The following is an 18,344-nucleotide window of genomic DNA, read 5'->3' as shown; positions in this document are numbered from 1 at the left end:
TGGTCAAGTCATCGTGGCCCGTAGGCGGCCGCCCCACCGAGCAGCGCTGCAAGGGGCACCCGGCCGAACGGTAGCGCAGCTGAGGGGAGTGGTGGATGTAAGTTTTTTTTAATTTTTGCTCGATGGCTTTTTTGGTAATTTATAGAAAACTGGTTTTGTGCTACCTGGCCCACGGAGCATCGCTAGAATCGCGCCAAACCCCGCGATTGCGATTGATGCTCCCCAACGAAAGAGAAATGAAGATGGGGCACCAACGAACGCCGCTTTTGCGCGACCTCCCCCTCCAGAAATAACAAGTCCAGCGGATCGGTTACCATCCGATACACTGGACCGGTTTAAGACGGTGGTGTATTTGTTTTTTTTTTTGGTGGCCGCCTGCTCGCCGATTGCTGGCTTGCCTGCCGAGCACCCTGGGGAAGTCATCTCTTCTTTGCAGCAGGTTGTGAATACGCGAGTTGTACGAGGGGTACCCAGCTGTGTGCGTGGTGGTCGGTGATGTCGAATTTGGGGGCGAAAAACGTTATCGATGGATTCTTTCACTGTCGCCTCGCGCCACCGGAGGGGATGACTTTATGCAAATTATGCCTGTGAGTGTGTGTGTCTTAATGGTGACTAGAGGGAGGAAGAGGAAAGGAGGCTTGACCGAAGATAGAATCTAATGCGCGCTGTGATACGAGAATAAGCAGCAGCAGCAGTGTCCCTGAAGATGGCTTTGAAAAGTTCACGTCAGGCTTTTATTGGATATCGTTTAATGGGATGGCTGTTGACTTTGTTAAATGTTACGTATTAAATAATTTGTATATATGGGCATGCGTGTTCGTATCTTCGGTTTGAAATTCAAACTCTTCCACGACACACTCTGACTCTGCTCACACTCTCAATGTAGCAGTTAATTAAATGCTAATTTTTCATTCTACCGCGCGATGCGTAGCCGACTAATTTCGACGTCTGCCAGCTAGCAAAAGGTCAGGTCCAAGCGCTAGCGCAACAGATAAATCATGGCGCGGTGTGGAATGACAACCAACCTGAAAATGAGCTGATGATACGATTTACGTCCTCGCAGGGTCGAACCCGCGTCGAACGTGATCCATGGTCGTTGCGATCCATCAATAGCCTCGGGTATGCATTGTGTACATCTTGCCGTAACAGCGTTGGTTTTGGCCAAACGACCCTGCAATTGTATGGTCAAGGTTGAAACGGGTCATCCAGCCAGAGCCGGAACATCCATAAAGCCGAACAAACCGCTAGAAGATCAAAGGTGCCCGAGATCTACAGACACTTTGTTTTCGCCAGCAGTTCTCATCAGCAATTCCAAAGTGGAAAAAATTATTAGGCTACGGGCAAATTATACATGCTCTTTACAATCTTTTTGGAGCAAAACAAATAACTTGGTCCAGTTGTGTGATTTCTTTGGTGTAAAACAGAAACTTTGCGATCATACCGGATTTGCACAGGCCTCAGAGATCTTTCTTTTTCTGGACAGTGCGAGTGGATCGTACGACTGGCGAACGCCTATTTAGCATGTTTCGCTGGTAACACACATATTGCAAAATAGCTCTTTTACTATTTGCAACTCTGTCATTAACAATACCGTAAGTTTTTGGAACATCATATAAAGCAAAGCACCCGAACATTCAATTATTCTATCACTTTCTTGATGTAATCAATCGATATACAATGGCATTTGAATCCTGTACTCTTTGTCATCTGGGAAAATAATTACTGCCTTGCAATTGATTTTGCGGCTATGGTTAAATCCGCTGAAATGCAGCTAAAATCAAAATGATTTTAAACGAACTCTTAACATTGCGTATATATAAATATAATGTATTGGAGTTTTATTTCTTTAAAGTATTAGTTATATTTGTCTAGTACACTACAACCTAGGTTACCCTCCAAAATAGGCTACAGTTAAGGAATTATTTGAAATCAAAACATTACATACAAGACATTGAATAAAGAATGAAATAGAAACTTCACAATGTGTTTAGAAAAAATAAGCATTGTAACACCACGTAAATGATGTCTGAAGGCTTATTATCCGCCACTACAGCCAGCCAAATTCAATATATTTCCAAACCTGTATAACCATAATCCTATAAACCAGCCATATAATTAATTGGAGCTCCTGCAATACCACCAGATAGGGAGCGTTTCGATTATGCTTCCTCGAATCTTTTCAAAGTATTTGATATGTTAAGTCAGTTACTTTGGTTTTACGATAGGTACCAATGCTAAGAGTTGCATAATTAGCAAATCTTCCAGTATACATTAAGCGAATCTTAAGAACCAAGCTCAGTTTGTGTTGTTTAAAGATGTGTTTGTTATGCGGACGATAAAGATGGGATGTGCGATATTGCTAGGAATTTCATGAATTGATTGCAAAATCATCCAACTGCTGCAGTGTGTTATAAAATACCTTATCGAACAGTTTCCTTCCCTCAGGCGATTATGTATATTGGAAATAATCGCCTCCGCTTGCATTGAACAGAGTGAGCTCTGAGTGTGTGTCTGTGTATGTGTGTGTGAGAGAGAGACAGCTCTTTCCCATTTGCAATTCAAAGTATCAGTATTTTTCCAACAAAATCAATCGGCAAAAGCTTGTTCAGGGTTGACCAGAACGAAATCTGTTTGCTCTCCTAAGCTTCTTTTTTGTTCGGTAACAGGTTTTGTTTCGTTTATTTTTTCTTTTACCAGTTTTTGGGTGTTCACGAAAACTAGAAGTCAAAAGTCGATCCATCTCGCCCGGCCGGTTCGTGCGTTCGCGATGCTTCGCGCTAAACAGTCGCGGGTAATCCCCAGAAAACTGGTAACTTGCGCGAGCGCACAAGCGATGGCGAAGGCGGAACGGTGCTGATTGTCGCCTATTTCCACCGAATGCTGTGAGCATCTATGCAGTTATCCTTGAGGAATGCAGTCCTACCCGCGCGCTGCAGATTCCGTGCACAGCCCAAATTATCGTGCGCGAGACTTCTGAATGCGCCAGCTATAATAGCGCCCACCATTCGAGCGGCTTTAGAAAGATTGTTAGACCGATGCGCACAGGCCAATTTTTATTGATGTAAAAAAACAAAACAAAAAAAAAAAATGAAAATCCGTAAAACTGCTCATCTAGCTTTATTCCCCATTCTACTGCTTAGTTTTCTCTCGCGAAACGATCAGGAAACAATGTTAGCAACAGTGAAAAATGTGGCTCGGTTGAGATCATCGCATTTCGTTTTTGCTTCTTGGTATATCAACCAGTTTTACAGCTCAAAGATTTTATATTTTTAGAATTTTTGGGGCCGTGGCTAGAGTTTGACTGGGACAGTTGGCGTACATAACATCGCGTTTGGTGTCTTCGAAAAGAACCCGCTCTGTTACTGGATTGGGATCGTTTGAATGCTTCAGGAAAGGTTCTTCAGCACCAATGTGCTAAAATTGACAGTTCAAGGTTTTCGATGCATCGCTTTCAATAAACAACAACATTCTGAAATTAAAAGGCAATGGCTTGCGTTTTCCGGAAAGCTTGTAACTAACGCTGACGCTCAACTGCCTGAAGCACAATTAATCCAGGTTGGATACGCAAAGCATCCGCTTTTGGGGCAATAACAATCGGTAAGGGAAGTGGGAAGATATTTTTGATTATAAAATTTTGTTAACATCCCTTCGTTCTCGTCTACTATTCACTCCCTACCTCATATTGTGCTGCCTTCTTAGGTAAGGTTAGTAATAAAGATCTCTTCAAAGGCGAGGCAAACTTTGTAAACAAATTGAAATTGAGAAGCTCCCATTATCCCCTCCATACACTCTTTGGAGCAGTGTTTGTATTTCTGAGATTTTGAGATTTTGTTTTCTATTGAAGTTTTTGATGTGCTGCAGTCATTCGTGACGTTTTGTTTCAGTTTTTTTAATTTTCTCGATCGTTTGTGATCTTTTGCAATCTTTTGGATTCATTCTGATCTTTACGATTATACTTTTTTACTCTGCGAGCTCGTGCGATTTTTAACACTCTCTTGCTGTCTTTTCCTCACTGACGAACTTATTTGCCAGCTTTTCGATTCGCTATGAATACGCCCGAATACCCAAACACGTCTGGATCAAAGCATATCCGGGTATCCCCACATGTTTCGTTGGTCCTGTTAATATCCGTAGTTTTATTACGTAGCGTTACGTTCAATTCTGATCAGTTTGTAAGCAATTATGAAATAATTTAGAGCATTTAAAAAAAACACCATACAGAGAAGCGTAAGAATGGACTTTTTATTCTAAAGATGATTAAATGCCGGTTCCTATTGAGACTCGATCTCATGATCGATGGCACAACAAACCGTGCTCCTAGTACAATGCTTTGGACCCCATCGTGTGGTTAGATGTAAACAAGCTATAAAATTGCTTTATGTTCGATACAAAACTTTACTTCACATTACTTGTGGGGTAACGATTACAGAATCACAACAGTACAGACATCAAACCACTTCAATGGATCATTTATAAGTATTGATACTGTAATACTCTACTGGTGCTTTAAACATCTTTTTGCAGCACAGGCTATAGGCGACCCAGGCATCGTTCGTTTCAAAGTTGTCTAAAAGCTTATCAAACTAAGCCCTAAGAAACAATCACCGCTGTATCAACTGGCAGAATGAATTAAATTTCACAAACACCCATACACACCTCGTTTTCACCAGATGGTTTCGCCCCGCTCAAAGCGTCCTACGACGTAACGTTCTTGAATTTTTAATCAGGTAGAAAATAAGATAAGAAAATGAAAACAAAAGTATAAAACGTAATCATCGTGGAAATGGAAACCATAAAAACTGGTTCTCCCAGCTCATTTGCATACTCACCAATGCGACGTTGCGGCGTTCGACGGATGATCGTTAGAAGATGCTTTACAATAATAATAATAATAATAAAAATAATATAAAAACCAACTTATTCCTATAAGGAGCATCCACCGAGAGTGAAAGATAGCGCTGGAAAGTAAAGACGGGAAAGGAAAGAACTCGGCATACAAAAATAGCTCTCCTTCTTTCCGAGAAAAACAACAACAACTGATTCGCAGAACAAACAGAACGATTTCGGGCAGAGCAGCAAAATGGCAAAAGTCACAGCAAGGCGTACGTTCGTGGTAGCTGTTTCGGGCACTGGCGTAACGGGCTACATGCGAAGGAAAACTTTGGAACTGGCGACTGGAGCGTACCTAACGAGCCAAAAATGGATAATGGAATTGGGATTTTTTTAATTTTAGCAATGCTGGTATACCATAATTAGAACATATCGTACATAAATGATTCTGCCTTTTGCATTTGCAATCCTTTTCCTAATTAAAAAAGAAAGAAAGAGAGATCACCAATACTTCCTCTTCTTCCGTTCACTCGATAGCTTCGCCAACTTCTCATCCGAGTGGCCTGCGTTTGTGTAGCTGAGTTTATCGAGCACCGTTCTATACCTCAACCACCCCCAGTAGATCTCTGCCTACAACTGTTGCGTTTTTTTGCGAGTCTTATATTTGAATGTTTGGGCATGGCATTTTTTTGTCGTTCTTGCGTGCTTCCAAAGCACTCTGCCCGGCTTATGTCAATAGATGTAGCTTCACACCAACAGGTGACGCTACCGCGGGCATCTTTAACCTTTGTTGGTGGGGCACGACAAACAATAAGTAGCAAAAACTCGCATATGTTCCGCCCAAACTGAAGAAAATTTCCAGCTGAGTTTATAAAGTCAAGCAGGACAAAAAATATCTCACATCCACATCAAGCAAAAAAACACACACACAAAACTGGAAAGGCTTTTCGCATGAACGCTTCCAGCCGAATTGTGCGATTTATTGCCATTTGTGCGAACATTTCTAACCAGATTTTCATGCTTTCCTTGATCTTTCATTCGCGCGCATGAAGATAAGAGGGAAACGATTGAAAAAGAACGAGAGAAAGATAGCCAGAAAGAACGAAACTCGGCAAAGATGCATTGTAAAATTAGCTCAGAACAACGCCTGTTGGGCGTGTTCTGCTTGCGGCTGCGTGGTATATAAAACCCCAAAGTCCTGTGTCCTTCATCAGTCAAGTTCGATTATTGCTACGAACAGGCCACTGGAAGGAAGTCTGTCCAAGACATTCTGACAAGTGTCTACTAATAGTGCGTGTCCCGTATCATCAGCCCGCAACAACGCCGAAAACCATTGCAATGCGCTTCTTTGTGGTGAGTTACTGAGAGGGGAAAAAAACACAGGGGCCAATTCTATTCGGGTTGAGTCTGCCGAGCGTCGCGTCACCATTCAACCAGCGCTCTGCTACGCAGTGCATCATCAATCAATCGTGTTTGCAAACGGAGCCAGAAGCTTGGACATTTCTGGAAAGAGACTACTTGGAAGGAGAAGTTGCTAATTGCTGGATGTTTGGGTTCATTTTAGCAACCGCAATGCCGCTCCATGTGCGAAGTTCTGTGGCGTCTCTAATGTTCCAATTTCTTCTCCCCTGTGCGTTCTAACCCTCTAGGTAATAGCCGCCTGTCTGGCCGTCGCGTCGGCCGATATCGGGCTCGACCTGCGTCAGGGAGCATCGGCCGGAAGCAGCAGCTACGCCGGTAGCCAAGGCGCAGTGAGCATCGATTACGCACCCGCCCTTTTCGAGGACTCCGTCGTCGGTGGAGCTGCATCCGGTGCCAGTGCCCGCTCGTTCGGTGGAGCCAGCTCGTTCGGTGGAGCCGGATCGTACGGCGGCGCTTCCTCCGGAGCGTCCAGCGGCGCCTACGCAGGCGCTGCCAGCGGTGCACAGTACAATGCCGGCTACCAGGCGGGACTTCGTGACGGTGCTTCTGCATCTGCCGGTTCGTCCGCATCGGCCGGATCATTCGGTGGAGCCGGAACCCGTTTCGGTTCGATTGCTGGATCTAACGCTAACGGCTTCGTCGGTAGCGGCAGCTCGGCCGGATCTAGCAGCTTCGCCGGTAGCGGCGCGTTCGGCTCGGCTTCGGCCGGTGCATCCGCCTTTGCCCAGGCAAAGACGGAGGTGCGCTATGCTGCCCCGGTGGTCCTGAAGAACTTCTACTACCATGTCGCGCCGGAGGAGCCGCAGGCCGAGGCCGGAGCCAAAACGCTCACCATCACGCCCCGCAAGCACTACAAGGTCATCTTCATCAAGGCCCCGTCTGCCAGCGCCAACGCCGGTGCATCGTCCCAGGCCGCCAGCCAAACCGAAGAGAAGACGCTCGTCTACGTGCTCGTCAACAAGCCCGCCAAGGCACAGGCCACTAGCGAGGCCGAGGCAAGCTCGTTCACCTCTGGCAAGCCGGAGGTGTACTTCATCAAGTACCAGGGTGCTCAGGCTCAGGCTCAGGCTGGCGCTATTGCTGGAGCAGTTGGTGGACAGGCTGGATCGTTTGCCGACGCTCAGTCCAACGCTGGTGTTTCATACGATGCCGGTTTCGGTGGTGCCTCTGGTTTCGGTGGTGCCTCTGGTTTCGGTGGTGCCTCTGGATTCGGTGCTGGTGCCGGTTCGTCTTCATTCGCGAATTCCGCTTCATCGGCCAATGTTGGCACTGACTTTGTTGACTTCGGTGCACGCAGCGGTGTGTCGGTTGGCTCGGTCGGAAGCAGCGGATACAACGCCGGCTACACTGCCGGCTATACCGCGGCCGCTACCGGTGGACTGGCAGTTACGCCCTCGTACGACTCCGTGGCCGTCGGTGCTAATGCTGGCGCTGGTAGCAGTATCGTGTATTAAACCCACGACCCCCGGCCCCAGATCGCACCCGAGAACTAACCGAGCCCAAAGCGTCTGTGTTCAGCCTCAGCCGGACTAGCCTTCAGCGGCAGTAACGGTGCAGCTGCGCAGCTGCATTGCTCAACGCAACCGAATAGCAACATTGGAAAACGGACGAACACGAATCGGGCAGATTGGATTCAGCACGCATGAGTCGAACTGACGACTGCGTCATGTAACTAGTACCTTTAACGTAGCATTCTTCCCTGCCCCAGCATTCCTTTGCCTCTTCCTCTCAGTCATCGGACTGTTCCTCTTCCATTTCTACTTTAAACGTAAGCAACGTAAGATAGGTTTATTTTTCCCTCGAGCACCGTCGAACGATAAACACGTGAGTGACAGTAACGAACTAGCAGAATGGCGAATTTTGTGCGAACGTATAGTGAGAAGAAGCCAGCAATTGTATCTTAAGAAAAGTGTATTCAAACACGTACACACACACACGCACGCACACGTTTATATACATACACATATACGTAGACGTTTGATGACAAACGTCGGTAATAACAAACAAAAAATGGAATGAAATGATAAGAATAAAAATCGATCGTCAAAATGAAACTCCAGCGCTTCCGCATACTGATGCGTATGATGACGTCACAATCATGTTGCGCTCCGGCGCACTCTTGCTTTTTCCATTTCTTCCGATTCGGCGCAACAACCGGGATCGGACTAGACCAGTTTTGCGGGACGCTGGCTTGACAATCAGTAAAATGAACGGAAATCGGTCTACGTGGGAGTTAATTGATTTTTGGAATCAATTTCAAATCTACGCCAATTTCGCATTCTACGTCTTGCTTACTCTGTGAAAACAGTATTCGGTAATGTTTTCGAAAAGTTCATCTCCAATCATTTACATTTTAAAAATTATTGGAACTTTCCATATCAAAATTTCATATGAAAATGACGCGTTGCTTCTCTTCATGGATTTAGCTCTCCAATGATTCAGTACTCCTCCAAGATTAGCTGTTAAGCATAAACAAATAAACAAATTACAGGAATCAGACAGCATCTTTTAGTGATTAGTATTCCAAATATCGATCGGGGCCGGTCTGGTGGTACAGTCGTCCACTCGTACGACTTAACAACACGCCCGTCAATGGGTTCAAGCCCCGAATAGACCGTGCCCCCGTACGTAGGACTGACTATCCTGCTATGGTAACAATAAGTCACTGAAAGTCAAGCTCACTTCACTAGTGGGTTCTGGTAGGGCTTGACCGACAGCGGTTGTTGTGCCAAAGAAGAAGAATTCCAAATATCTCCATAAGTGAAAGTACTATTTCTAAGGGCACCTGATTGGAGCAGAGTCAGGAGAGGTAAGCAACATCAACCATAGCAATGGTGCAGACAACGAGGTGCCCCCCGCATGTTGGAATGAGATTTTCCAGCGCCATCAAGAAGCTTAAGTGCAACAAGTCTGCTGGCAGCGATGGACTGGTGACCGAAGTCTTCATGATGGGGCCGGAGAGGCGTACTGTGGAAATGCATCAGCTGATCGTGCGAATCTGGGAGCAGCAAAAACTACCGGTGGATTTGATGCTGGGTGTCTTTCACACAGTCTGCAAAAAAGGCGACAGGATGGAATGCTCAAATTTTCGTGCCATCACAGTTTTCAATGTTGCCCATCAGATCTTGTCCCAGATTATGTTATCTAGACTTGCGTCCCTTGGTACAACCCAAATAGCCAGAATTACTTAAGCAGCTCATTTTGGCACGCTAAAGATCGCTGCTCTAATTCGACAGCATCAAAGTTCTAGGTGGGTCTTTCAAACAGCGCTTAAGCAGCTTCCTTATGCTACGGTACCGGGGATTATTTTTCTTTGTGTTTTTTTTTCAAGCATGCGTCATCTATGAAATAAACAACAGGATTTGTTTTGTTTGTGTTAATGTGCATATTTTTAAATCCTTAATATTCATGAATTATACAAAATGTCACATAATCTACTGTACAATCACAATCACTTCACTCAATATTCCTCCTTCAATTGACTTAACTAGCTTAAGCAGCAGCAACGAGATGATTGACGGCACCAGTCTTTGACACTTTAACAAGGGCCACCTCGTACCGATGTCATGCATTAAAAAGCTATAAAGTTCCACCAAGTTCGATACGCTTTCTTAACAAGCCTTCAAGTTCCATCGTGAACCATACACAGGCTAATCAGCTACAAAGTTCCTGAGAGTTCCATGTGCCTGTTAAAAAGCTCCATAGTTCCGCAAAGTACCGTCTATCTCTTAATCAGCCACAAAGTACGACATCGGAACGATTTTTCATTAAACAGCCCCAAATCAGCTATAAAGGACAAGCTGGTTATTTGGGAAATATCATCGGCAGAAACAATGCTGGATTTGTTGGCCAAATGTTTACTCTTCTAAAGATCCTCCAATAATACCAAGAGCGCCAGAACCCTACGCACTACATGTTCATCGACTTCAAAGCAGTCGATATCATAACCACGAATAAGCTATGGAACATCATGCAGCGGAACCATTTTGAAGGGAAGATGATTCGACTGTTAGAGGCCACCTTGAACGGAGAGCAGTGCAAGGTAAGAGTATCGAACGTGATGTACGAAACGTTCGAATCTCTCAGCAGTATTAGGCAAGATGACAGATTCTCCAGTATGCTCGTAATATCATCTTGGAAGGTGTAATTCTATGCGCGGCGCTAGTCAACGATATCTTTTGCACCATATTTTACGGTACTCTCCAATTTTATGGCATCGCGAAATACATCGACATCATCGACAAGACGATTGCGAAGGTGTGTTAGCAGTTACCCCTGCTCAAACGGGAGCAGCAAGAGTTGGATTGAGCTTCAATGCGACGAAGACGAAGGGCAGTGTATTAGCTCCAATCGGGGGGGGCAGTGTATTAGTTGACGGCTACAACCTCGAGAAGGTAGATGAGTTCTGCGATCTTGGGATGGTCGTTACTTCGGACAACGACATCAGTATCGAAATGCGGAGACGCATTGTGCAGGGATATCGTGCATCCTATGGGCTAAACTATCTGTTGAGATCCAGGACACTTCGAGACCGCAAGAAATGTGAGATATATCGCACGTTGGTTCGTCCGGTGGTCTCTATTTCCACGAGTCCTGGACTATACGAGCAAAGCGGCATTGTAGTACATCAATTTTAGATTTATTTAGATTTATTTAAAAATTATAATAGCGTGCCGCATGGACAAACATGGATCATTCATAGGTTTGGACTTACTTTACTGCTTTTTGTGATTGGATTTGAGAATCATTTAGCTCATTTCTTTCTGTACGGTTTATGAACAAGAATCATTTATCGAAATTTATAAAGTTGTGAATGTTTGCCCGCGGGTGGAGGTGCATATAGCGAAATCATCTGCATAATCAAAGCGTTTCGATGATTTCATTGCGTGGATATCCGATGTGAATAAATTAGAAAGGATTCACAAAACAAGATGGATGACAAAATATTATCCTATAGTAGGCCGATCTGAGGACTGTACATATGAATCTAGTAATTTTAGTTCGACAGAAAATATCCACAGAATGTCGTTTACAGGAAGCATCGGTACTGAAAGATTTTATACAAGATCACGAGATTACTTAAATTGACTTCTTCATGCTATACTCCATTTTCACTGTTTTAAGCTTATGAGTACAGAAAGAAAAATGTCTCAAATCGTAATAGTATTCCGGTTTGAGTAAGATCGATTAATGTTGCAAAATACAACTTTAAAAAATGACACATACATTATTTTTGCAAGTGGTTTATACGACATTAATTGATCTTACTCAAACCGAGAGACTATCGAGATGCAAGCGCCACAATTAGGAATCTATTTAGAGACTTCAGAATTGCACTGCACCCCGTTCATGGTGGCCTCTAACAGCCGAATAAACTTCTCAGCAGAATTGGTTCTTTATTTGGCATTTGAGTTTTTTATTTATTTAACGAATACGGCCTATGTCGTTCCTCTTGAAAAAGGTGGTATCTTACAAATTTATCATTTGGGTATTCCTCGTTCTCGATGCCTAATTTGTCGATCGTCGTTCTACACCTCAACCGCCCCCAGTAGATCTCTGCCTACAACTGTTGCATTTTTTTGCGAGTCTTATATTTGAATGTTTGGGCATGGCATTTTTTTGTCGTTCTTGCGTGCTTCCAAAGCACTCTGCCCGGCTTATGTCAATAGATGTAGCTTCACACCAACAGGTGACGCTACCGCGGGCATCTTTAACCTTTGTTGGTGGGGCACGACAAACAATAAGTAGCAAAAACTCGCATATGTTCCGCCCAAACTGAAGAAAATTTCCAGCTGAGTTTATAAAGTCAAGCAGGACAAAAAATATCTCACATCTACATCAAGCAAAAAAAAAAAAAACACACACACACACACAAAACTGGAAAGGCTTTTCGCATGAACGCTTCCAGCCGAATTGTGCGATTTATTGCCATTTGTGCGAACATTTCTAACCAGATTTTCATGCTTTCCTTGATCTTTCATTCGCGCGCATGAAGATAAGAGGGAAACGATTGAAAAAGAACGAGAGAAAGATAGCCAGAAAGAACGAAACTCGGCAAAGATGCATTGTAAAATTAGCTCAGAACAACGCCTGTTGGGCGTGTTCTGCTTGCGGCTGCGTGGTATATAAAACCCCAAAGTCCTGTGTCCTTCATCAGTCAAGTTCGATTATTGCTACGAACAGGCCACTGGAAGGAAGTCTGTCCAAGACATTCTGACAAGTGTCTACTAATAGTGCGTGTCCCGTATCATCAGCCCGCAACAACGCCGAAAACCATTGCAATGCGCTTCTTTGTGGTGAGTTACTGAGAGGGGAAAAAAACACAGGGGCCAATTCTATTCGGGTTGAGTCTGCCGAGCGTCGCGTCACCATTCAACCAGCGCTCTGCTACGCAGTGCATCATCAATCAATCGTGTTTGCAAACGGAGCCAGAAGCTTGGACATTTCTGGAAAGAGACTACTTGGAAGGAGAAGTTGCTAATTGCTGGATGTTTGGGTTCATTTTAGCAACCGCAATGCCGCTCCATGTGCGAAGTTCTGTGGCGTCTCTAATGTTCCAATTTCTTCTCCCCTGTGCGTTCTAACCCTCTAGGTAATAGCCGCCTGTCTGGCCGTCGCGTCGGCCGATATCGGGCTCGACCTGCGTCAGGGAGCATCGGCCGGAAGCAGCAGCTACGCCGGTAGCCAAGGCGCAGTGAGCATCGATTACGCACCCGCCCTTTTCGAGGACTCCGTCGTCGGTGGAGCTGCATCCGGTGCCAGTGCCCGCTCGTTCGGTGGAGCCAGCTCGTTCGGTGGAGCCGGATCGTACGGCGGCGCTTCCTCCGGAGCGTCCAGCGGCGCCTACGCAGGCGCTGCCAGCGGTGCACAGTACAATGCCGGCTACCAGGCGGGACTTCGTGACGGTGCTTCTGCGTCTGCCGGTTCGTCCGCATCGGCCGGATCATTCGGTGGAGCCGGAACCCGTTTCGGTTCGATTGCTGGATCTAACGCTAACGGCTTCGTCGGTAGCGGCAGCTCGGCCGGATCTAGCAGCTTCGCCGGTAGCGGCGCGTTCGGCTCGGCTTCGGCCGGTGCATCCGCCTTTGCCCAGGCAAAGACGGAGGTGCGCTATGCTGCCCCGGTGGTCCTGAAGAACTTCTACTACCATGTCGCGCCGGAGGAGCCGCAGGCCGAGGCCGGAGCCAAAACGCTCACCATCACGCCCCGCAAGCACTACAAGGTCATCTTCATCAAGGCCCCGTCTGCCAGCGCCAACGCCGGTGCATCGTCCCAGGCCGCCAGCCAAACCGAAGAGAAGACGCTCGTCTACGTGCTCGTCAACAAGCCCGCCAAGGCACAGGCCACTAGCGAGGCCGAGGCAAGCTCGTTCACCTCTGGCAAGCCGGAGGTGTACTTCATCAAGTACCAGGGTGCTCAGGCTCAGGCTCAGGCTGGCGCTATTGCTGGAGCAGTTGGTGGACAGGCTGGATCGTTTGCCGACGCTCAGTCCAACGCTGGTGTTTCATACGATGCCGGTTTCGGTGGTGCCTCTGGTTTCGGTGGTGCCTCTGGTTTCGGTGGTGCCTCTGGATTCGGTGCTGGTGCCGGTTCGTCTTCATTCGCGAATTCCGCTTCATCGGCCAATGTTGGCACTGACTTTGTTGACTTCGGTGCACGTAGCGGTGTGTCGGTTGGCTCGGTCGGAAGCAGCGGATACAACGCCGGCTACACTGCCGGCTATACCGCGGCCGCTACCGGTGGACTGGCAGTTACGCCCTCGTACGACTCCGTGGCCGTCGGTGCTAATGCTGGCGCTGGTAGCAGTATCGTGTATTAAACCCACGACCCCCGGCCCCAGATCGCACCCGAGAACTAACCGAGCCCAAAGCGTCTGTGTTCAGCCTCAGCCGGACTAGCCTTCAGCGGCAGTAACGGTGCAGCTGCGCAGCTGCATTGCTCAACGCAACCGAATAGCAACATTGGAAAACGGACGAACACGAATCGGGCAGATTGGATTCAGCACGCATGAGTCGAACTGACGACTGCGTCATGTAACTAGTACCTTTAACGTAGCATTCTTCCCTGCCCCAGCATTCCTTTGCCTCTTCCTCTCAGTCATCGGACTGTTCCTCTTCCATTTCTACTTTAAACGTAAGCAACGTAAGATAGGTTTATTTTTCCCTCGAGCACCGTCGAACGATAAACACGTGAGTGACAGTAACGAACTAGCAGAATGGCGAATTTTGTGCGAACGTATAGTGAGAAGAAGCCAGCAATTGTATCTTAAGAAAAGTGTATTCAAACACGTACACACACACACGCACGCACACGTTTATATACATACACATATACGTAGACGTTTGATGACAAACGTCGGTAATAACAAACAAAAAATGGAATGAAATGATAAGAATAAAAATCGATCGTCAAAATGAAACTCCAGCGCTTCCGCATACTGATGCGTATGATGACGTCACAATCATGTTGCGCTCCGGCGCACTCTTGCTTTTTCCAATTCTTCCGATTCGGCGCAACAACCGGGATCGGACTAGACCAGTTTTGCGGGACGCTGGCTTGACAATCAGTAAAATGAACGGAAATCGGTCTACGTGGGAGTTAATTGATTTTTGGAATCAATTTCAAATTTCAGTATTCGTTAATGTTTTCGAAAAGTTCATGTCAAATTCAATCATTTACATTTTAAAAATTATTGGAACTTTCCATATCAAAATTTCAAAAGAAAATGACGCGTTGCTTCTCTCCATGGATTTAGCTCTCCAATGATTCAGTACTCCTCCAAGATTAGCTGTTAAGCATAAACAAATAAACAAATTACAGGAATCAGACAGCATCTTTTAGTGATTAATATTCCAAATATCTCCATAGGTGAAAGTACTATTTCTAAGGGCACCTGAATGGAGCAGAGACAGGAGAGGTAAGCAACATCAACCATAGCAATGGTGCAGACAACGAGGTGCCCCCCGCATGTTGGAATGAGATTTTCCAGCGCCATCAAGAAGCTTAAGAGCAACAAGTCTGCTGGCAGCGATGGACTGGTGACCGAAGTCTTCATGATGGGGCCGGAGAGGCGTACTGTGGAAATGCATCAGCTGATCGTGCGAATCTGGGAGCAGCAAAAACTACCGGTGGATTTGATGCTGGGTGTCTTTCACACAGTCTGCAAAAAAGGCGACAGGATGGAATGCTCAAATTTTCGTGCCATCACAGTTTTCAATGTTGCCCATCAGATCCTGTCCCAGATTATGTTATCTAGACTTGCGTCCCTTGGTACAACCCAAATAGCCAGAATTACTTAAGCAGCTCATTTTGGCACGCTAAAGATCGCTGCTCTAATTCGACAGCATCAAAGTTCTAGGTGGGTCTTTCAAACAGCGCTTAAGCAGCTTCCTTATGCTACGGTACCGGGGATTATTTTTCTTTGTGTTTTTTTTTCAAGCATGCGTCATCTATGAAATAAACAACAGGATTTGTTTTGTTTGTGTTAATGTGCATATTTTTAAATCCTTAATATTCATGAATTATACAAAATGTCACATAATCTACTGTACAATCACAATCACTTCACTCAATATTCCTCCTTCAATTGACTTAACTAGCTTAAGCAGCAGCAACGAGATGATTGACGGCACCAGTCTTTGACACTTTAACAAGGGCCACCTCGTACCGATGTCATGCATTAAAAAGCTATAAAGTTCCACCAAGTTCGATACGCTTTCTTAACAAGCCTTCAAGTTCCATCGTGAACCATACACAGGCTAATCAGCTACAAAGTTCCTGAGAGTTCCATGTGCCTGTTAAAAAGCTCCATAGTTCCGCAAAGTACCGTCTATCTCTTAATCAGCCACAAAGTACGACATCGGAACGATTTTTCATTAAACAGCCCCAAATCAGCTATAAAGGACAAGCTGGTTATTTGGGAAATATCATCGGCAGAAACAATGCTGGATTTGTTGGCCAAATGTTTACTCTTCTAAAGATCCTCCAATAATACCAAGAGCGCCAGAACCCTACGCACTACATGTTCATCGACTTCAAAGCAGTCGATATCATAACCACGAATAAGCTATGGAACATCATGCAGCGGAACCATTTTGAAGGGAAGATGATTCGACTGTTAGAGGCCACCTTGAACGGAGAGCAGTGCAAGGTAAGAGTATCGAACGCGATGTACGAAACGTTCGAATCTCTCAGCAGTATTAGGCAAGATGACAGATTCTCCAGTATGCTCGTAATATCATCTTGGAAGGTGTAATTCTATGCGCGGCGCTAGTCAACGATATCTTTTGCACCATATTTTACGGTACTCTCCAATTTTATGGCATCGCGAAATACATCGACATCATCGACAAGACGATTGCGAAGGTGTGTTAGCAGTTACCCCTGCTCAAACGGGAGCAGCAAGAGTTGGATTGAGCTTCAATGCGACGAAGACGAAGGGCAGTGTATTAGCTCCAATCGGGGGGGCAGTGTATTAGTTGACGGCTACAACCTCGAGAAGGTAGATGAGTTCTGCGATCTTGGGATGGTCGTTACTTCGGACAACGACATCAGTATCGAAATGCGGAGACGCATTGTGCAGGGATATCGTGCATCCTATGGGCTAAACTATCTGTTGAGATCCAGGACACTTCGAGACCGCAAGAAATGTGAGATATATCGCACGTTGGTTCGTCCGGTGGTCTCTATTTCCACGAGTCCTGGACTATACGAGCAAAGCGGCATTGTAGTACATCAATTTTAGATTTATTTAGATTTATTTAAAAATTATAATAGCGTGCCGCATGGACAAACATGGATCATTCATAGGTTTGGACTTACTTTACTGCTTTTTGTGATTGGATTTGAGAATCATTTAGCTCATTTCTTTCTGTACGGTTTATGAACAAGAATCATTTATCGAAATTTATAAAGTTGTGAATGTTTGCCCGCGGGTGGAGGTGCATATAGCGAAATCATCTGCATAATCAAAGCGTTTCGATGATTTCATTGCGTGGATATCCGATGTGAATAAATTAGAAAGGATTCACAAAACAAGATGGATGACAAAATATTATCCTATAGTAGGCCGATCTGAGGACTGTACATATGAATCTAGTAATTTTAGTTCGACAGAAAATATCCACAGAATGTCGTTTACAGGAAGCATCGGTACTGAAAGATTTTATACAAGATCACGAGATTACTTAAATTGACTTCTTCATGCTATACTCCATTTTCACTGTTTTAAGCTTATGAGTACAGAAAGAAAAATGTCTCAAATCGTAATAGTATTCCGGTTTGAGTAAGATCGATTAATGTTGCAAAATACAACTTTAAAAAATGACACATACATTATTTTTGCAAGTGGTTTATACGACATTAATTGATCTTACTCAAACCGAGAGACTATCGAGATGCAAGCGCCACAATTAGGAATCTATTTAGAGACTTCAGAATTGCACTGCACCCCGTTCATGGTGGCCTCTAACAGCCGAATAAACTTCTCAGCAGAATTGGTTCTTTATTTGGCATTTGAGTTTTTTCTTTATTTAACGAATACGGCCTATGTCGTTCCTCTTGAAAAAGGTGGTATCTTACACAATTTATCATTTGGGTATTCCTCGTTCTCGATGCCTAATTTGTCGATCGTCGTTCTACACCTCAACCGCCCCCAGTAGATCTCTGCCTACAACTGTTGCATTTTTTTGCGAGTCTTATATTTGAATGTTTGGGCATGGCATTTTTTTGTCGTTCTTGCGTGCTTCCAAAGCACTCTGCCCGGCTTATGTCAATAGATGTAGCTTCACACCAACAGGTGACGCTACCGCGGGCATCTTTAACCTTTGTTGGTGGGGCACGACAAACAATAAGTAGCAAAAACTCGCATATGTTCCGCCCAAACTGAAGAAAATTTCCAGCTGAGTTTATAAAAACAAGCAGGACAAAAAATATCTCACATCCACATCAAAAAAAAAAACACACACACACAAAAACTGGAAAGGCTTTTCGCATGAACGCTTCCAGCCGAATTGTGCGATTTATTGCCATTAGTGCGAACATTTCTAACCAGATTTTCATGCTTTCCTTGATCTTTCATTCGCGCGCATGAA

At 45.1% G+C, this 18,344-nt stretch overlaps 2 protein-coding genes across 2 annotated transcripts; both read left to right on the top strand.

Annotated features, from left to right (window-relative positions):
* The first annotated feature begins 6,028 nt into the window (after positions 1–6,028).
* On the top strand, positions 6,029–8,306 carry LOC121594893 (fibroin heavy chain-like). The gene is made up of 2 exons (XM_041918698.1): positions 6,029–6,183; positions 6,480–8,306. The coding sequence occupies exons 1-2, from the start codon at positions 6,169–6,171 to the stop codon at positions 7,704–7,706; spliced, it is 1,242 nt and encodes a 413-aa protein (XP_041774632.1). The 5' UTR covers positions 6,029–6,168; the 3' UTR covers positions 7,707–8,306.
* Positions 8,307–12,393: 4,087 nt separating this feature from the next.
* Positions 12,394–14,671, top strand: LOC121594959 (fibroin heavy chain-like). The gene is made up of 2 exons (XM_041918814.1): positions 12,394–12,548; positions 12,845–14,671. Exons 1-2 carry the CDS (start codon positions 12,534–12,536, stop codon positions 14,069–14,071), a joined length of 1,242 nt encoding a protein of 413 aa, XP_041774748.1. The 5' UTR covers positions 12,394–12,533; the 3' UTR covers positions 14,072–14,671.
* The last annotated feature ends 3,673 nt before the right edge of the window (positions 14,672–18,344 follow it).

Source organism: Anopheles merus, chromosome X (genome assembly GCF_017562075.2).
Source record: "Anopheles merus strain MAF chromosome X, AmerM5.1, whole genome shotgun sequence".
Taxonomy (NCBI): Eukaryota; Metazoa; Arthropoda; class Insecta; order Diptera; family Culicidae; genus Anopheles; species Anopheles merus.
Note: the sequence above shows the minus strand (reverse complement) of the source record. Positions and strands in the feature narration are given on the sequence as shown.